This window comes from Rhododendron vialii, chromosome 1a (genome assembly GCF_030253575.1).
Source record: "Rhododendron vialii isolate Sample 1 chromosome 1a, ASM3025357v1".
Taxonomy (NCBI): Eukaryota; Viridiplantae; Streptophyta; class Magnoliopsida; order Ericales; family Ericaceae; genus Rhododendron; species Rhododendron vialii.
The window spans coordinates 22,678,662-22,697,154 of record NC_080557.1 but is presented as its reverse complement, the minus strand read 5'-3'; the positions used below and the strand labels follow the sequence as shown (position 1 = coordinate 22,697,154).

Sequence of the window (18,493 nt, the reverse complement as noted above, 5' to 3'; positions counted from 1 at the left end):
CCTCCCCTTTCTCCCTAGCTCTAAATACTCTCTCTCTCTCTCTCTCTCTCTCTCTCTCTCTCTCTCTCTCTCTCTCTCTCTCCGTTAAAACATAACCTTTTAGAGTGAGAAAGAGAGAGATGAGTAGTAGCAAAGCCAATAATACTAATGGAGGTGGTCATGGTGGGCCTTGTGGAGCTTGCAAGTTCTTGAGGCGGAGGTGTATGGAAGACTGTATATTTGCACCCTATTTTGACTCGGAGCAGGGCACCGCTCACTTCGCAGCCGTTCACAAGGTGTTTGGGGCTAGCAATGCTTCCAAGATGCTTATGAGAATTCCGGCACACAAGCGTCTCGACTCCGTCGTCTCCATCAGTTACGAGGCTCTGGCTAGGGTTAGAGACCCCGTTTATGGCTGTGTCGCTCACATCTTCACTCTCCAACAACAGGTAATTAAAAAATTAATAATTATCCATCCTAGCTAGCTACGTACTCCTCCTCCACTACTTATATACTCCACTCACTGACTATTACTGCTGGTAATTACTAGAAGTAATTAAATTCATGCAAACTCTATTACTCAGATAGACCACCTCTCCCACACCTGGCCGCTAAAGTTGGCCTGTGCAAACAAGACAAGCCCACCCAAGTCAAGGTTTTGGCCTTAAGAGTGTTCGACCTCGGCTCGTTTGAAATTCGGTAACCTCTAGCCGATCAAGACGACGTAGATTAAGCCCAAATATCCAAGCTCCATTAGTATATTTGAGAGCTCTGAGTTTGGCTCAAGTACTAAACAAATCTCCATAAACAAGCTGAGTCTACACACATGAGCCAAGTTTGTCTGGTTTACTAAACTAAGTAAAAATTATGTTCGAGCTAGCTCGATTTGTTTACTAAATGAGCCGTTCTAGCTGTTTGCAAACAGTTCACAAGTTTCTGTCTACAATCAGTTGGACTAGAGTACTCATTCGTGGTACGCGAGCTAGCGCTTAAGAGCCATCGCGATCTATTCTTATGAATTTTAGGTTAAGTCAACCATTTTATATAATTGTACGTGAAACTAAGTTTGAAAATTTGACCCCATTAAATATACTCATCACATTAATTGCCGGATTCGGTGTAAAATTTTCCCAACCATCTCTTCAAATTTTAGGAACAAAAAAATGCTAGCTAGGAACACATCCAAGTGGTATATCTTCTTTCACAAGTGATTGTGGGACCCTTTAAATATTATTGTGGATCCTACCATCACTTGTTTCCTAGAGATGTAAAAATGGATATAAACTTTGATGCATGTGTCTCAACGACATTAGTTATCTCTCTCCACCAAATGGAGAATCGGTAAATGAATTAATATTGCTTCTTCTTTTTTATTGAGAAATTATCCTAGTAGCTAGCATCTCAAATGAGAATATATACCATGAATTGCTTTTATATGTACAAAATTCATTAAGGTCTTTTGCAAAACATGAATTCAGATGTTAGAATATATAATAAACGTATAAGATTCTCATTAATTATGCCATGAATGAATTATATTTCTCAATTAGTTCATTGATAATATATGTAATCCACGTTACTCTAACTAAAATTTTGATCCCAATAACCAAAAAAAAAAAAAGAAAAAGAATCCTGGTTTCTCCTGCTAGCTATTTGGATTCATCTTAATTTCTAGGTCTAAATCCTAAGTCAAATTTGTAAAGTTAGAAAAGTGTTACTGGGAAGTGTGTGTGGCCAACTTATCCAGGTCTTAGGGAAATCAGGTATGGTCAAATTTTCCTTTCATTATAATTTTCTTCAAAACGCTTGGACATTAGCCCCTTTTTTTTTGTCTTGATTTCAAACAAATACTTTATCTAAAAATCCTGCTAACATGCGCACTCTGGAGAGAGAGAGAGAGAGAGAGAGAGAGAGAGAGAGAGAGAGCCGCCATGTTGTTGCTTGACGGGGCCGGCATGCATGGACTTTAAGGGGTATTTGTTGCTTGACGGGAATACCAAGTAATTAATTAAACTTAGAAGCTCGAGAATAATATTAAACGGGCCGGGGGGTGGGGGGTGTGTGTGTGTTTGGTTTTGACTTTATGGCTTCACTTAATTACCTTAATTAATTACTCATCTCGTCTTCAACTAGTTAGCGCATGTATATATTTATATATACAACGGAAATGTTTTATGAAAGTACCATTAATATATACCTTAATTAAGCTAGTGATATTGAAATATGGAGAGTACATGGTGTCTCTAGCTAACTCCACTTGCTGTATATTACTATATATACATTACTTAAATTATGAATGAATATATATATATAGGCAGTTGCTTAGTTACTACTTCCTCTATTCCCAGTTATTGATCTTTTTGGATAGTTATAATTGTACTAAGATAAAAAATATAATTTTACAAGTGCGGGTTGTTGTATATTCTTTACAATGTTAAAAAAAAAAAAAGGACCAATAATTGGAGATGGAGGGAGCATGTTGCAAGAGTTCTCCGTGGGCTGTTCGGTAATATAGGCAGGGCAACTTTGTGACCGTAAACATAGGGAGGTGTTTATAACAATAGTGTACATCAATACATGTATAAGATGCTAATCTAACTATTCTAATATTAATGAATTTTCCCGATAGAAAATATACACATGATCACCAAAAGCATTATGGGAAAATGACGGTCAATAACGTGTTTTGATAATTAATATTGGCCGTCAAGGATATTTTCAGTATTAGCAAATGTTCTTAGCTTGTCCTTGGCCGGTATTAATTATCAAAACACGTCCTAGGTTGTCATTTTCCCAAGCATTAATTATTGAAAGAGAAATAGAAGGGGTGGTTGGGCTAGTTGGGTTGGGTTTATAGTCCGGGCGGCTCTAGTAAGGGCCTAGAGGGTTTAAGCAAACCCTCCGAGTTCAAAAAATGCACTGAAATTTTTTATTTTTTTGTATATAAATTAATTTGTCCTTAGTATTGTCAGTATTAAGTTACTCATGCAAGGTTAAAATATGAAAGTCCAACTAAATTCGAACACAAAATATTATTGCCTAGCCTAAATAAGTTTGATTGTTTAATAATCTAAAACTTACAGCGATGTAGAAAAAAAACAACAAAAGTAACAGGTTGAGTAGTATTCTTTTTTCACGTGAGTAATAAATATGTATCTTTTTACTTCTTATTTTTATGATGAATACATCTAAATCTGCGCTCCAATCATCTAACGTAAGCATGAGGCTTTACTAGTATTTGCGGGCCGGAGTTCTAGTGAACCAATTGGGATAATAAAAAAAAAAACACACACACACACACACACTAAGATTTTTTTATTTTTAAATATATTTTGATCACTTTTGTTTGTTATTGTTGTAGTGGGGTTATTGGCGCATAGCCAATATAAGAGAAAATCTACTTAAACTTGTGAGTAAATAGATAGCATATGACAACGAAACAAAATTAATCAAGCTCAATTTATTTTTAATCAAATAAAAATCTGCATTTAAGATTGAATTTTGCATTGCAAAAAATTTGAGCACGATTTTGTCACCATTGAACCGAAATCCTGGAGCCGCCTCTGTTTATAGTGGTTTAATTGTTGGGTTTCGTTATCTCGTGGACTCTCTCACACAATTGATGTAGTGTCTTATGATTTGTACGTACTTTGTAATTCATATACATACATAATGTAATGATCTTTCCTATCGATTGACAAAAAAAAAAACAAAGAGAAGCGGAAGTACATGATCTCGTATGAACACCCAAACGGCTCTCTGTCATACATAAAAATAGGTTAGATACGTACCATTACCTGCTTAATACTTGGGTAAATCTTAATCAATGTATATATTCATATAACCCTATCTAATGTACCAAGAAAAAGATGAGCAAAAGGTTGACTGGACTTGGACAAGATAAACTTTGAATCTTAGCTAGATTGATTGATTAATACAAAGTGAGATTAATACACACTTTCAGCATTGTGTGATTAAGATAGACATAATAATACGTGCATATAGATTATAGATATACGAGGCCATAACACAAACTTTCTAAATTGAACAAATTAAAACACTTCTCAATTGATATATATATATATATATATATATATATATATATATATATATATATATATATATATATATCACTTGCAAGTCCTCTTTAAATCTCTTCTTTTTTTTCCCCTCATTCATAGCTTAACATTTGGAGACTATACCAATTGAAAAGTGTTTTAATTTGTTCGTGCAGGTAGTAAATTTGCAAGCAGAGTTAGCATACATTCAAGCTAGACTCTCTTCTTTGCAGTGTCTCCCTCTACCACCTCCTGATCAACCTGCACAAACTCCTTCAACGGCGAATCTTCAATCGTCGCATCTCATGGCATTGAATTCTAACACATCAATGCAATTTGATTCATCAACGCCAGTGGAGCTGGTAAGTTTGTGCGATGCTCTGAATCAGGAAATCATCGAGGATGGCAATGTTCAAGCACTAGCTCGTGAATTTGTGTCTAAGTACTTGCCAGGTGTAAAATTTCAATGAGATATGTGAGGTTCTTGCAAAACTAGACTCGCGCTTGGCTCGTGCCATTTTGTGGGCACCATTACTTTCATCTGGTATTGACATGAAATTTTGAATCAAACGCACTTCGGCTCTTGCGTACATTTTGCTGCCTCCAACATTTTTTAATTGTATTTTTGCTTGATGCGTACCCTGATTTCATCCACTTTTCCATTCTAATAAACATGATGTCCAGTATTCTAGATATAATGGGCCTGTCACAGGCTATGGAAAATCCACCGAGCCCAAGCTTATGTAGTCTCTGCAGTTTTTTGGGCTGGTGAGCCCACCAGTAAGCATCCGGTCGGCCCATCCCCCACAGAATTTGCTAATTTCTTTCAAAAGCTGCTACTTTTGAATCATATATATGCAGTCATACACAACTGGAAGAAGTAGATATATAGGAGTATAAATGATTCACATCCCAACGGGAAAATATTACTCCTACTAACTTACTGCTAAATTCCTTAGAATTGTGTATGAAATTGCCGTACTCCAAATTTACGGTTAGTTGTGGCGTATCACAGAGGTGTTAAGATCATCTGCAATGGCTTTCCTAAAATGTGTGTGCTAAAAATATGTATCAAGACTTTGGTAATTTAGTGCTTTGATATTGGAATGTGCAACTTCATAGTGTGCTATATTCGGTCACTACATCAAACATATGCAGTGTTTTGAAATGGTCCAACTTAGAAAATAAAATAGGTCCCACCCCCTTAGTTGATTAATTGCATGGTTCCACATGGTATATGCATGGTAGCTTCAAAATGATAAAAAGATAACTAACTGATCTCTTTAACTAATAGGATAGGATAAGGCCACGTAGTGTATGTGCGCCCAATGGACTCCACAACTTTTTGTCCCATAGAGTCGCATCAATTCCTTTTTTTGGAAAATATATAATAAAAAAATTCAACATCTACCGGTTGAAATAAAAAAATTAGTCTTAGGTCTATTATATGAACTTCATAAGCCCACAAGTCCACCTATTAATTTTGTAAGGTCTCAAGTCCACTTAAACTAGCATGGCAGTTCACCCAGATCACAGTTAGCATGCATATTTTTGGAGTTTCACCAATTCGAACCCTGGTCATCCTTCCTCCAGCCGACCACCACAAATCCACCTCTCCTCAGCCCTGCCTCCATTTCAATTTACAGTCCATATTGCTTGAAGCCTTGAAACAAAAAATAAAATTGAACAGTGAGTTTTGTTCCACTGATTTTTTTCCCCACAATTGAATCACGAACAAGGTCATCATTCCGAGTTTCGAAATCAAAATCAAATCGGTGACTTCCACCAATGGGTACGATTTTTTCCCCACAAAATTTGGATTATCGGGTCATTTCGAAATGTTAGTATCAAAGGATATGAGTATCAAATAAGGTTGATCCAACATCAAAGCAACCGGTAGTTTTACAAGAGGAAGTGGATTTTGGCGATTTAATTTCCGCGAGGTATATACCTAGAGAATTCGGGCAAGTTTTCAAGATTGACGAACGGGATAGTGGTGGATCAGATTTGTGATTGCATGCACCAAGGAAAAGAGGAGGAGGGAGGGAACGCAGGGAGTGGTTTTCTGATCAGGAACAAATGGATCGTGGGATTTGTGAAAGAGATTGGTAGGGGATATTTTGCTCTGTAAATGAGAAGCAAAAAACTAGAAAAGAGAAAATGTGAGGAACAATGACTTACACTAGAATGGCAAAATTGTCAAAGAAAGTGAATTGTCGTGGCAAAGTCAAAATCAGTCGTGGCATTATCAGTTCCCTTAAAAAACTGCTTGTAGAGCTAAATATAAACGTGACAAGCGCAATTTTGCATAGAACTTTAGATAAAGCTATTCATACAACTTCACATGGAGCTCTGTGCTCTCTGGTGCATAGGCATTTTCGCCCTTCAGATTAAATTTTTTTCTCCTTTGTCAAAAAAAAAGAGAATTTGTCACAACTCCCATCCTCCTACACTTTCACCTTGCTTTCCTTTCACAATAGATACATATAACTATATAAGAGCATCTCTGGCCGTTCGTAACCAAAATACCAAGAATATATGCCAATATCTACTTTAGCTAGCCACCAAATTTATGAACTTCCGAATAGCCTAGGCATTATCAATATAGCATTGCCCATTTTCCAATTCGATCTCACACACACACGGAAGAAGAAACCGTGTTATCACCTTCTACCAAGTGCCACAGTAACTCGCTAGACCGTAGCTACCCGCCAAATTGGCGAGTTTGAGGTGATTCAGCTGGACCATGCTTTTTTGGTGTTTGGGTAGCCATTTTAGCCAAAATCCAGGTTTGCTTCTCTATCTAAGGTTCTCTCACCACTCAAACTAAAATTATGGCACACAAAGCATAATTTTCATTCAACTCCGAATACATTTCTGAGAACACATTGAAATAAACAGATGTCGCAATTTCACCGACCGCGGTTGCATGTACACCTCAGAAAGAGAGAATATGAGCTACAAATATATGCCGAAACACACAACAAAGGCAATGACAAAATCTGGGAAGTAGAAATTCGTGGCTGGCAGATGTTTCAATGATACATTTGCGCAGAAGTTCTTGTATAGTTTTTACACGGTCCAAAGGGGGACAGAATTGCCGAAAAATGGAAGTACAAACTCCTTTTTACGTACCCGCTAATCTACAATACAAGGGGGGGAACAAAGAAAAGGGCAATTGGTTAGATTAACAGAAATGATAAGATCAATCACTCCAGGGTTTTAAGAAGACGAAACAGTCCAGCTGCTTCTCTAATCCGCGAGAACTCAATGCAGAAGGCCTGGACTTCAATGAACAGATCTTTAACTGCACATCAGATTTCTTAAAAAATCAGCTATACCACAAATTCCTTCCAAACTTTGCATCAAAAATCATGTAAATATGAGCTCAAGACAAACTATCAAAGGAATCAATAGTTATTTTGGATCAAGTATCCCATATTCTTCCACCATGACAGTTTTCAGTGCTAATTATCCAGTTACAGAAGCGACCCCATAGGCTTTCGCTTTCGCGTCTCTCCAAAATAACCATATGAATCAAAAGGAAATATTGGGATTCCTGTGAGATATAGCCCGGGCCCCGGGGGAGGCATTTATGCCAAAAATGATAAAAATGAATCAAAAGGAGATATTGAAAGTATGGACGAATATGCAAGCATATGTTTTCTTTTTTTTTTAAATCAAGAAGTTCATCGAACCTGAACATCATCTGTATAAATTGAATAAGATCCGTAGACTTTAACTCGTCTGGAAGTATTATTGCGCAGGAGTTGGGCCGAGTGAAAGAAACAACTTATAAATTCGCAGTAAAAAGATTGAGTCTCATTTTCTATGTACAAGACTTATAGCTTCCTTGTTCGTCTCCTAAGTATAAGATAGAGAGATATTTATCATATCTCTGTTACATAAACAATAATAATTATAGGAGTCTTGAATGTAAGCTGGAGGAGGAGGTCAGGAACAAAGCTTTAAACATATCCAACCAAAGGGCACGGCGGGTTCAAGCACAAAGGGTGGTCCCTTCTTCATTATAATATCCACCCATACCTTCACTTGCCACCTCATATGCAGGTTGTGGTAGATACACGACCAGAAGGAATTCTCATTCACACCAAATGGTCACCCATAGAAGGATGGGAAATTGGGCCATGGATAATGCAATTATGAACTAAAAAAACCAGGAAGCATTCTAAAAGCAGGTTCTCATTCCAACTGTTGCCATCAGCACGGAGCTCACTGACAAAATTAAGGCTCTCCACAAGCTCCTACGTTTGTCTTGCTATTATAAGATCTTGTAAGGTATATATATTTTCTCTACTAAGGCAAGTATATATTCGAGGAGCCAGTTCTAAGCCCGCAATGCTCAATAGCAGATAGTCAAAGATCATGGACGATTTTCTCAACCCCTGGGGCACGCTGCGCCTGCTTGTCATACCCCAATTGTAGGAGTAGTCGCAGGAATTTCGTGTCATTGCTCATAAAAGAATTGGAGTGAGCAGGTCTAAATACGAATGTCAAGTTTACCAGGCTAGGATGTCCCCTTGCCCCTTGGTGATATGCTCTCTCTGTAGCAAGGCATCGGGTGATGTTTCCCGAGAGGCCAGGTTCCCTCAAGCCATCAATCTTCTACTTCTAGTTGATTGCTCTATGGCAGGCTTTCCTTTCCCCTGGTGACAGGGCCAGATATTTTGGATACTGGGGTCAAAATAGTACAAGGAGGTTCGAAAAAAAATATTAACTCCGGCAACATTTCAATGCGAGTGGAGTCAGTTGACCCCTGTACAATCAACGCGCTCCATCCCTGGTCAGTGTACAACAGAGAACTCCATCTCTGTGTGTGTGTGCGCGCGCGCGCACATACCCATTTCTTCCTACTATCCAGCCCAGACTCAGAGAAGGGAAATTAACAAAACCCCAAGCAAATAATCGTACTTTCAATCTTCAACAAAAAGTTTGTAGAGTATAAGCATCCAACTCAATGATTAAAAATTACAAATGCGTAACAGAATCATAGTAGCTTCAGCAAGGAAATGATAACAATAAAAAGCTGGAATTGTACAAGGAAAAGTAGCATGAGCAACCAATCTGTAAAATAAAATGGCTGCGGATTGTGCTTCCAGAAATTGTCAAAAGAATGTTGCACGACCATACGAAAAATACAACAATAACAGTCCAATCAATGGAGGTATGGCGGGGTAGGACTGGAGACAAACCTAACCTTTGGCAATATATGCACAAAGTAGCTGCTCTAAAAAAGTTTTACCGCTGAAACAGCAGCCCCTTATACCTTCAAAAACCGAAGAACTAAAGGGACGTTATGGAATGGAACCATGCCCCCCAATCAAAGCCGAAAGGCATAAAGGGGCAGTCCAAGAGACCCAATTCAAATCTGTGCTCATTACCTTGCATTTCCATGTTCACAAAAATAGATACGTGTACAAAAACCTTCTCTACTAGTTAAGAACCTTCTGACTTCTGAGATAGTTGACAAACCCATTTCCTAAAGTACTTTCAGCATAATCATAGGTCTTTGGTTCTGTCCTTTTCTAGAGAAGTTCAATTATAAACAATGAAAATCCGTGTGGAAAACATGCTCACCATATGCAATTGTTCTATACCCTCAATATCTTATTTGACACTTACACAAAAGTACAAAGTTTTTTTTATTCTATTTTCTTTTGAGCTGATGGTTTTCCTTTTATTCTGTGTTTTAAATAGAATAGAACTGAACCACCTTCCATTAAGTTTTCCAAGATTTCCAATGTGAAGCTGAATCATAGATAAAATATGTAAGATACTGCAGTTCAGAATGGAATGCCTATACATCTGTGCCCTTTATTTGAAGGACATAGTCATTAGTCAGTAGGCACCTAATAAGAACATTTTTTTGTCCATTTTTTACTTAATACAGAGCTTTAATGGCTTCGAAAACAAAAGTTAACTGCATTGAGAAAGCGTACCATTGATAATATTGTTTCTGATTAGGCTCTGTAAGAAAACACAGACAAGCCTCACAAGTCTGTTCTGCATATATTTATCCTGCAATTAGGGAAAAGGGATCCACATAATCATTTGCAAACCTCACAGAGTTTGCTAACGTGAACAAACTTTACAACTCCCACAGTTGATTCAAAAAAGTTCAACTAACGAGAGATCATTCACGTAATAATATAGATTTCCTTATTTCACATGCTAGGGAAAGCAAACCTTTTTACCTCGTGCTAAAATGGGTTAAAATGACTGACTATTACCTTTCCTGACCCTTTGAAGTTGCAGTCAAAAAACTATTGATAACATGGATACAACTATTCAAGTATGTTTCAGTACAGTGAACATGTAACATTGTTTGTTACATGCTCACTGTAACATCTAACATTGTTAGGCACATCTAACATCGATTGTTAGTGAAGAAAATTTGCAATTGCTAAAACCTAGAGGCTTTTAACTGCTGACAATGACCAAGATATGTACTATTTACTTAGAAGCATTAATAGTCGAAATACAAATTCACATAACCGTGTGCAAAGATAATAATTAATTAATGCACTTTAGGGACAAAACTAGATAGGTAAGTACATATCTTGACCAGCAGACGGATGAAATAGATTTTCTTTGGAAAGGATATGAGTTTGAGACATGAATAAAGTCATGCCGGATAATTCTGTTCCTTACATATGCTTTATGGCCCACACTGTCCCATTAGCGATGTGAAAGAAATTTGCCTTCTAGTCAGGCCAAAAAGAACTACCAACAAAATCCTGATCATCGCATGCACTTTTTTTCATCAGCTTTTAGGTGGAGAGAATAAGGAAAACACAGGTTCAGCAAGTGCTAGAATTACAGATAGATAATCAGGCTAGTAACTTATTCCAAAAGTGTAATTTGAGCAAATGCTTGACAATAATTATCATGAAAGTAAACATTGGAACTGGCAAATATTGATAGAAAAGGTCGAAACTGAATAATAATAGTTGAATACGGTTTTCATCCGACCAAGCCCCAACCCTACCAGACAGTAGAAAAGGTCAACCTACCTTTCCACAATTCATTAGGATGATAAGAACAATCATGCTAGCAACCACACATTGGGCGGTTCTGGAGTAGAAAATAATGCTGAAATGTTGAGAACTTTCAATAACCATTTCCCGCATTTCTCACACTTTTCACATGTTCCAGCTCACTATTTCCACCTTAAACAACTACTATATCGTTTACGAGCCTGCACTACTTATGTTAATAAAAAAAAATGGACAACAAAATTGTTAGGCAAAAACAACCAAACATAACTGGGGAGACCTATTAGTAAAGACCTGCATCCCAAACCCAGTATCCCAATCGAATCAACCAAACAATTCATATAACCGTGGAACAGATACAATAAGAGAGAATAAACTATGACCACGATGTTAAAGGACGGACCTTGATGTTCTCGCAGGATGATATGCAATTTGTTATGTACAAGTGCACAAACTCTGTAGGAAGCTCAACAGCTGTGGTAAGCCTATTCACAACTTCCATTGAATGTAGACTCATATCCATATTCACAAGAACAGTGAAGTATCTGCCAAACAAAGGAATTTAAAAGGTGAAAAACAGGAAAATTCAATGTCAAGATTTGAAATCCCTTCTAGTCGGAACAAGGCAAAATATAATGAAATCATCAAGAACATACTCTGAAATTTCAGGTGAATTCATCAACTTAATGAGCACCTCAACTGCAATAAGGGGATTGTTCTCCACAAGTTCCTGATAGAAATATTGAAGGCCTTTGGCGGTCAAGCAAAACCAATGCATGATAAAACAACCACAATTCTATAGAATAACCTACCGGAAGCTTTCTTGGTGTCAATCCACAATGATAAACAAGCTTGGGGTCATTTGTCAACTCAACCAGGACTTGCTGGGGAATAAGAGACAAGTTTGCACACTTCAGTAACTAAAGGGTTGGTACATCAAAATATAAAAAGCGATGAATGATTCAGTCTGCCTGTTTTTGGATTGGTCTACAACCAAAAATAATGCAATCCAACAGACCAACTAAGAAGTACTGAAACTAATAAACTCATTGTTCGTTTCCCAAGAATGGCCACATACTGTAAACTATGGTCATATATCTTTGCAGCATTTGATAACTTTACATCCTTATTTGGTTTCTTTCAAGCTCTAATGACTAATTTTGTGCTCGTTGGGGACGGGGACCACTGGAATTTCCTAAACCAGCTAAGGAGATCCAAGATCTGCTGAAGGTCCATGAACTAAACCTGAACCTGAATACTATGGGCAAAATAAGGAAGTCGGTTCTCACAATAGAATTGAAGTCTATACTTACACTCAAAATCAATAAGATAATTAATTATTTGGGGCATACTCTATGTAGTCAAATACTAGAACTGATTTATCACATAATTCATGCAAATTCAGAGAGAGAGAGAGAGAGAGAACCTCTTGTTGAGCAGGGCCAAGTGGCCCCTTCAAAGCTTTTGTAATTAGATCTCTAACTGCAGCCCCTCTGCTGGTATCGGCACACATTCCGTAGTCCCATAAAAGCTCATGCTTATTGGCGGGGTTAAGCCACACAAGCTGCAAGTAACTTGACATGATTGAGTCTTCTCAAATGAATAAATTGCAAAGATTAAGTGAACAAGTATCCCTTTAAACACTTCTTACCTCTCCCTCCTGTATTGGGAGCCTTGGGGGAAGAGGCCTGATCCACCGAGGACCTAGACCTTCCAGAGACAAATTCTGCAATAATCCTGTGATCATTTGATCTCTGTCTCCAGACCCAATTTTAGGTTTAACTCCAGGCTGCAGTTCAAATCTGAAAATTGTCCCAAATTCAGCATCATTAAACAACAGGGAAGATACCAAATAAAAAAAAATGCCTCAATTTGTACTTCATGGCCAAGAGTCATACTCTTGTGAATTTTGGTCACAACCGGGGGGAAGATCAGGGTCTGGTACAACATTTTTCACGCAAGCATTCTTGAATAAGCAATTAAATGATTCTGGATGAGCTATATTACAATACTGCTTCTGCAACTGCTCACGCTGTGGGAGAGCCTGAAAATGAAACCAAAAAGTATCAAATATCAATCAGAGGGCACATACAGAAGGCACGTGAGGAACTGATGTAAATCCTAAGTTTATTAGTAAGCTGGCCAATTATTAACATAAGCACGATGCTGATTTGTAAAGCAGAAGTATAGTTCTTGCATGCTGATGGGGATACTAATTGATACAAAACTCACGAGTGATGATGGATCAAAACTTTTGATGAAATCTGCAGCAGACAGTTTGAGAACCTACAGAAAAAAACATAAATAACCAAATAGAAAAGCTTCAGTAAATTCATGGGAAAGAAGAGATGGCAAAATTTAGAGAAAAAAAAAAAACACAAATCAAACTAATCCAAACTAGAAAGGGTTTCAGTGCTTGATTTGAATTGAACCAGAATAAGCATCTGCTTTACAAACAATTGAGGAAGAGGGATTCTCGAACAGATCAATATACGATATAAAACAATCTTAATCTAACTCTTGACTCTTGTAACAGATGTATCCACAGATAAGTGGAGTATTTGTGCCATATGAGATGCACCCAAACTCTTTTAACATCCCCTATCACACAATAAGTGTCAAAATTAAACCCAGAAACGTATTAGTTAGACAAAATTCATGCAATTGTAATAAGTTCGATCTACTTAAAGAAAACTGCAGTTGATTCCAAATGGGAAAACATGGTCAGTAGTTGCTGACTGCACAGAGCATAGGAACTAGTGAAGTCCACAAAACAATAAGAAAAATCAGCCACAATAACACCCATGGACAAAAAAAGAAAAAGAGAGGAGATCTCTGATACTGACAGAATTGTTGGAGCCCAAAAGTTGAATAATAAATGCCCTTTCACAAATTTCAGCTTCCTCATCACAAGCAGCCTGAAAAACAGAAGTTTGAGGCAAAAAGAACACCCAAAACAACAAAAGACAAGAAAAGAGAATGTCATTATATCAGATTAGTCAAATTTTGGACATAAAGATTAAAAAAAGAAGAAAAGAAGGTACATTCACATCCAGAGAGAAGTAGCAATTATATAATCAAGTTGTGCAAAACTGTCAATAAGAGAAGTGTCTCTTATCTTTTAACACTATCAAATGAAACAACAAGAATAAACGATTCAGTGAATCAGAGAACTGTCTAATATTATGTTCTACAAAACTCAACTAAGCTTAAAAAGGCTCAAAAGGATCCACCTCCTCCAATTAATTTTATTTGAAGTCAATCCTTGACCACCCTTGTGTTCTTTTTGCGGCACCTTAACAGCTTAACCCAAGTTTCCTTTACCTTCCTCTGTTTCTTTTGCCATCCTCCACATCACCATATCACTCCTTGTTACAAGCATGTATGTTGGTTGATGCATATGACCATACCATCTCAAATGATTTCCACACAGTTTGACTCCATTTGACACCATTTCTAATTTGTTCCCAGAAGATTTCAATTCTTATTTAACCTTCCAAATGGTCTGGCCTTACCTTGGATGTCTAATTCAATACCTGCCTTCACGAGCATGTATTTGCAAATGAATACAATTCAAATTTGACAAGTACAGATTATATGAGCTTGAGATTTGTAAATTTGTTGTATTTTTCAAGTGAGACCTATTAAAAATGATGAATTTAAAACTGTAATTTCAAATACAGGGTTGATTTGGTCCAAAGTACTATAGTTCTGGACAAATTGGGAACGTAAATTTTTCCAAAGCAGTAAAAAGCTGCAACTGGGGCCATTTTGGGACCAAATTCACCATATCAAATGGGTGAAAGATGATGCAAAATGAAAATCAATCTGTGGGGTTCCTTGAGATTGGAACAAGATAGAGTGAACAATGACTGTCAGCAGAAGATAACACATGCATCAACAAATAAATACAAATCAAGACTGTACGCATCTATACGCCTTGACTAGGTTGATCTATGGATCAATGCCACCTCCTCATGCTAGGCAGGTGCAAATGGGTTATCATCAGATACCCTCTTCCAAATTATGACTCCATGCAAAAGACCCATTTTGCACCATAAGAGAGATAAAGGGGAAAAAAATACAATACAAGAGTACATTGGCTAACTAAACTGAATTGTAACTTGATCATCTAATAGTGCGAAAAAGAACACTTTGAAAGAAAATACACATACATTTACATGTATATAAGCAACATCAAGTGAGATGTTTCACAATTAAATAAAAGCGAAAAAAATATTAGGTAGTTGTGGAGAGAGGATAAAAGGACGGGGGCATGGCACAAAACCTAGTTAACCTATAAGGTGGATTTCACCACCACAATTTTTTCAAGGGGAAGTCCAAATCAAATGCGACAATTAAGCTACTACAGTAGTACCAATCTTATTAGAATTTCCAATTGGCACACTGTAACATTGAATAATGAAAATTTTCCCCAAGGTTCTAGGTGTAGGACGTTCGTGATGAGTGCGCCAAACGTCATTTAGCTAGGATAATTTGTAATTATGGATGCCTAAAAGATTAAGTACACACGGGATAAGGCCTTTCTTTGGCTAAAGTCGTCAAAGTTAGTCTTATTTCTTGAGCAAAGTTATGTAATTACTTAGTATCGGAAATGACAAATTAGGGGGGTTGGACAAAACCACTCCAATTTCTAGGTTTTGGATTTTTGATAGTTTTGAATGTCAATATTGCCCATTTGGTGGATGTGCCAACTTTAAATTTTTTGCAAGGAAATGAAACAATTAAAGATGAGTAAGAACTCTAGGACTGTATCTTAATTTTTAGCATTCGGATGATGAAAATTGATAGATCTGTCTCCAATCCACTTTGTGCATATTGCCTAGGTCTGTCTCCAATCCTCCCCCACCCATACCCCCAATGATTTGGGACTACGTGGGTTCTGTTGGTATTGTTGTTGTTGATGATGAAAATTGATCTGAAAAGACTTTGATTTTCAGTTAAGGTTTGGAAAGAAAGGAAATAAGTATTGAAAAGAAAAAGTATTAGAGATATTAAAGTTCAAGAGATGGAAAGAGGTTACACCAAACTATTGATGGGCAACAGGAGTGAGGAATGAGACACAGTTATTCTGGGATTAATAAAACTAAAGCTAGAAACTTAGGGTGAGTTTGGGCTAACTTTATAGTGGCTTTTTGGCACGGTCTTTTTGGTTGTTTTCTATTAATTTTTACGAGATTCGGGTCAAACTTGTGCATCATATTTTTTGTGTCAATCAAAGGAATCAGAAAAGTATAAAACACATACCAAAGTTGACAAAAAATCATATAAGAAAAAGACCCAAAAAGACTGGCTTTTTTTTTAGTAGTTCTAATGTACTGCTTCCCACAATCGATACAAAAAAAGTCACCACCTGAAAGTGCGCTTGCTTAACTAACAGCTGCATTCAGATACAATTCTCATCCAAAGTTCCAAACACAGAAGCTGAATTTCAAGTAATAGCTTTCATAATTACAGCATTCAAATTAGCTACACAATTAAGCACTGATAGACAAATACATAATTTATATGAAAGAAATTACGTACCCTATTATGGAGTTATCCAAGATATGAAACAATAGAAACACAAAAACAAAACAAGCAGTTTTTTTTGCACGAGTTGCAACTGAGTGTCAGCACATCCTGCATAGCTAGTATACTTACATTTACAAGTAAAGAAATGAATGGATTCGAAGAAGGCTTCTGAGAGGAATAATTCTGGTGAAGAATCGCAAGTGCAACCAAACGCTGCGTCGGTCTAAGCATCTTTTTGTTCTGCAACAAAGTAAACCTCGTAAACAATCGCAAAGCAAAATAGAGTTCCAACAAGAACAAAAAATGGAAAACGCAAAGAATAAGAGACAACTAGGTGATCATTTTTACGACTATATCCGCAACGGAGTGAGTAATCGAAATTACGAATTCTCTATTCCGAAAGAAATTCTCACAAAAATATAGAAATTTACAAGAACACACACGCACAGGCATACTACTTATATGAGAGAGAGAGAGAGAGAGAGAGAGAGAGAGAGGGGGGAGGGAGGGAGTTACCTCCAAGAGAAGGGAGAGGGAAGAGCAGAGAACGAAACGGAGGAGGCCAGGAAACTTGGAGTTGAAATCGGAAACGATTTCATCCAACGGGCGATGTTCGCCGGCGTTAAGAAGCGACATCAGTGACTCCGATTGTTGTTCGCTGACCATTGTAGTTCTGTGTGACTGCTATGTTGGTTGGCAATTGGAAGCCCTAACTATGAAGGAGGGAGAGAGAGAAAGAGATGATTTTCATTACTGAACTATGAGAGGGTCGGATCCCAAAAAAGGCGCCACTATTCGCAGCCCTTTATTTTCTCCTGTAACTTATTACATTTCGATAAATGGTTGTTGAAAATCATAAACAACATTTTAGTAAATTGCTGTTGAAAACAAAATTATATTTCGGTAACTACATGTCGAAAATATGTTCAACTTTCGGTAAACAACTGCCGAACATGCATTTTCGGTAAACATCTGTTGAAAAAAATATTATATTTCGGTAATTGGATGCTGAAAATATATCTCAATTTCGGTAACTAACTGTCGAGTATAATTGAAAATTTTTAACGGGCTATGGAAGTAAATAGAGAGCTGCGAATAGCAGCGCCCAAAAAAAATATATATGAGAGGAAAATTTGGAATTATTCCCTGAACTATAGGCCTGATGCAACGTAGGCACCTAGTTTAAAACAAATTCGAAAATACCGATACTTTTTGAAATGTTATCAATTGAGCCCCTGTTGTCCATAAGGCGGCCGATGCCAGATCAAAAAATCACAATGGGGCTGATATATCGTAGTTTATGGGTATTAATGAAATTTCAAGTGATTCTTCTTGAATTTAAAAGATTTCTTTACCTTGCTTTTCTTTTACACCAGCTTCAGGTTCATCATCTTAAGGTTGGATCATCTAATCCACTCTTTGGATGAGGCAATTCCGTAGGAATTCAGTGAAAATTTTCAAATTTTTTTCTGCTTTTATGGTTCTGCTAATAGGTGCCCCATGAGTAATAGTTTAGGGGCAATAAATATACCTAATTATATAAGTTGTGTTTATGAAAACTCACAAAACACCACTTTTCACTGCTATTTGCAACTATTCTTTGTACAACGTTCATAGTACTTTTGTTCTAATGACAATATACCCTCATTTCCCTTTTAAAATTTGGGTAAGTGAAAGTTTTTTTTTACCCTCAATATCTACAAGTGTAGATTTCCGGTTCTTTACAAGTTTTTCACCCCAATTTTCCAATGTGAAAATTGTTGTTCAAATGGAAAACTAAGAAATTGAACAACCGCACCAATCACAAAACAAACAAAAAGGATCTCAAACAATTAAATAAAAATCCATGAGTCTCAATTTTCAACGTCTAGGACACAATCCTATTTCATTCAAAATTGTCAAAAG

At 37.0% G+C, this 18,493-nt stretch overlaps 2 protein-coding genes across 4 annotated transcripts; one reads left to right on the top strand and one right to left on the bottom strand.

Annotated features, from left to right (window-relative positions):
• The first annotated feature begins 90 nt into the window (after positions 1–90).
• On the top strand, positions 91–4,763 carry LOC131336612 (LOB domain-containing protein 19-like). The gene is made up of 2 exons (XM_058372522.1): positions 91–428; positions 4,214–4,763. Exons 1-2 carry the CDS (start codon positions 120–122, stop codon positions 4,505–4,507), a joined length of 603 nt encoding a protein of 200 aa, XP_058228505.1. The 5' UTR covers positions 91–119; the 3' UTR covers positions 4,508–4,763.
• A 2,294-nt stretch (positions 4,764–7,057) lies between these two features.
• On the bottom strand, positions 7,058–17,372 carry LOC131322556 (uncharacterized). Of its 3 annotated transcripts, none has more exons than XM_058353918.1 (12): positions 17,105–17,372; positions 16,718–16,828; positions 13,900–13,971; positions 13,286–13,339; positions 12,952–13,097; positions 12,705–12,855; positions 12,480–12,617; positions 11,866–11,937; positions 11,710–11,783; positions 11,457–11,598; positions 9,998–10,076; positions 7,058–7,344 (listed from the first exon to the last, which is right to left on the bottom strand). In XM_058353918.1, exons 1-12 carry the CDS (start codon positions 17,252–17,254, stop codon positions 7,247–7,249), a joined length of 1,287 nt encoding a protein of 428 aa, XP_058209901.1. In that variant the 5' UTR covers positions 17,255–17,372; the 3' UTR covers positions 7,058–7,246. The 3 variants fall into 3 exon arrangements, with proteins under 3 accessions (XP_058209901.1, XP_058209913.1, XP_058209907.1); XM_058353930.1 differs by having other exon boundaries at positions 7,058–7,359; positions 17,105–17,351; XM_058353924.1 differs by lacking the exon at positions 7,058–7,344 and adding an exon at positions 7,613–9,324 and having other exon boundaries at positions 17,105–17,351.
• Positions 17,373–18,493: the final 1,121 nt, after the last annotated feature.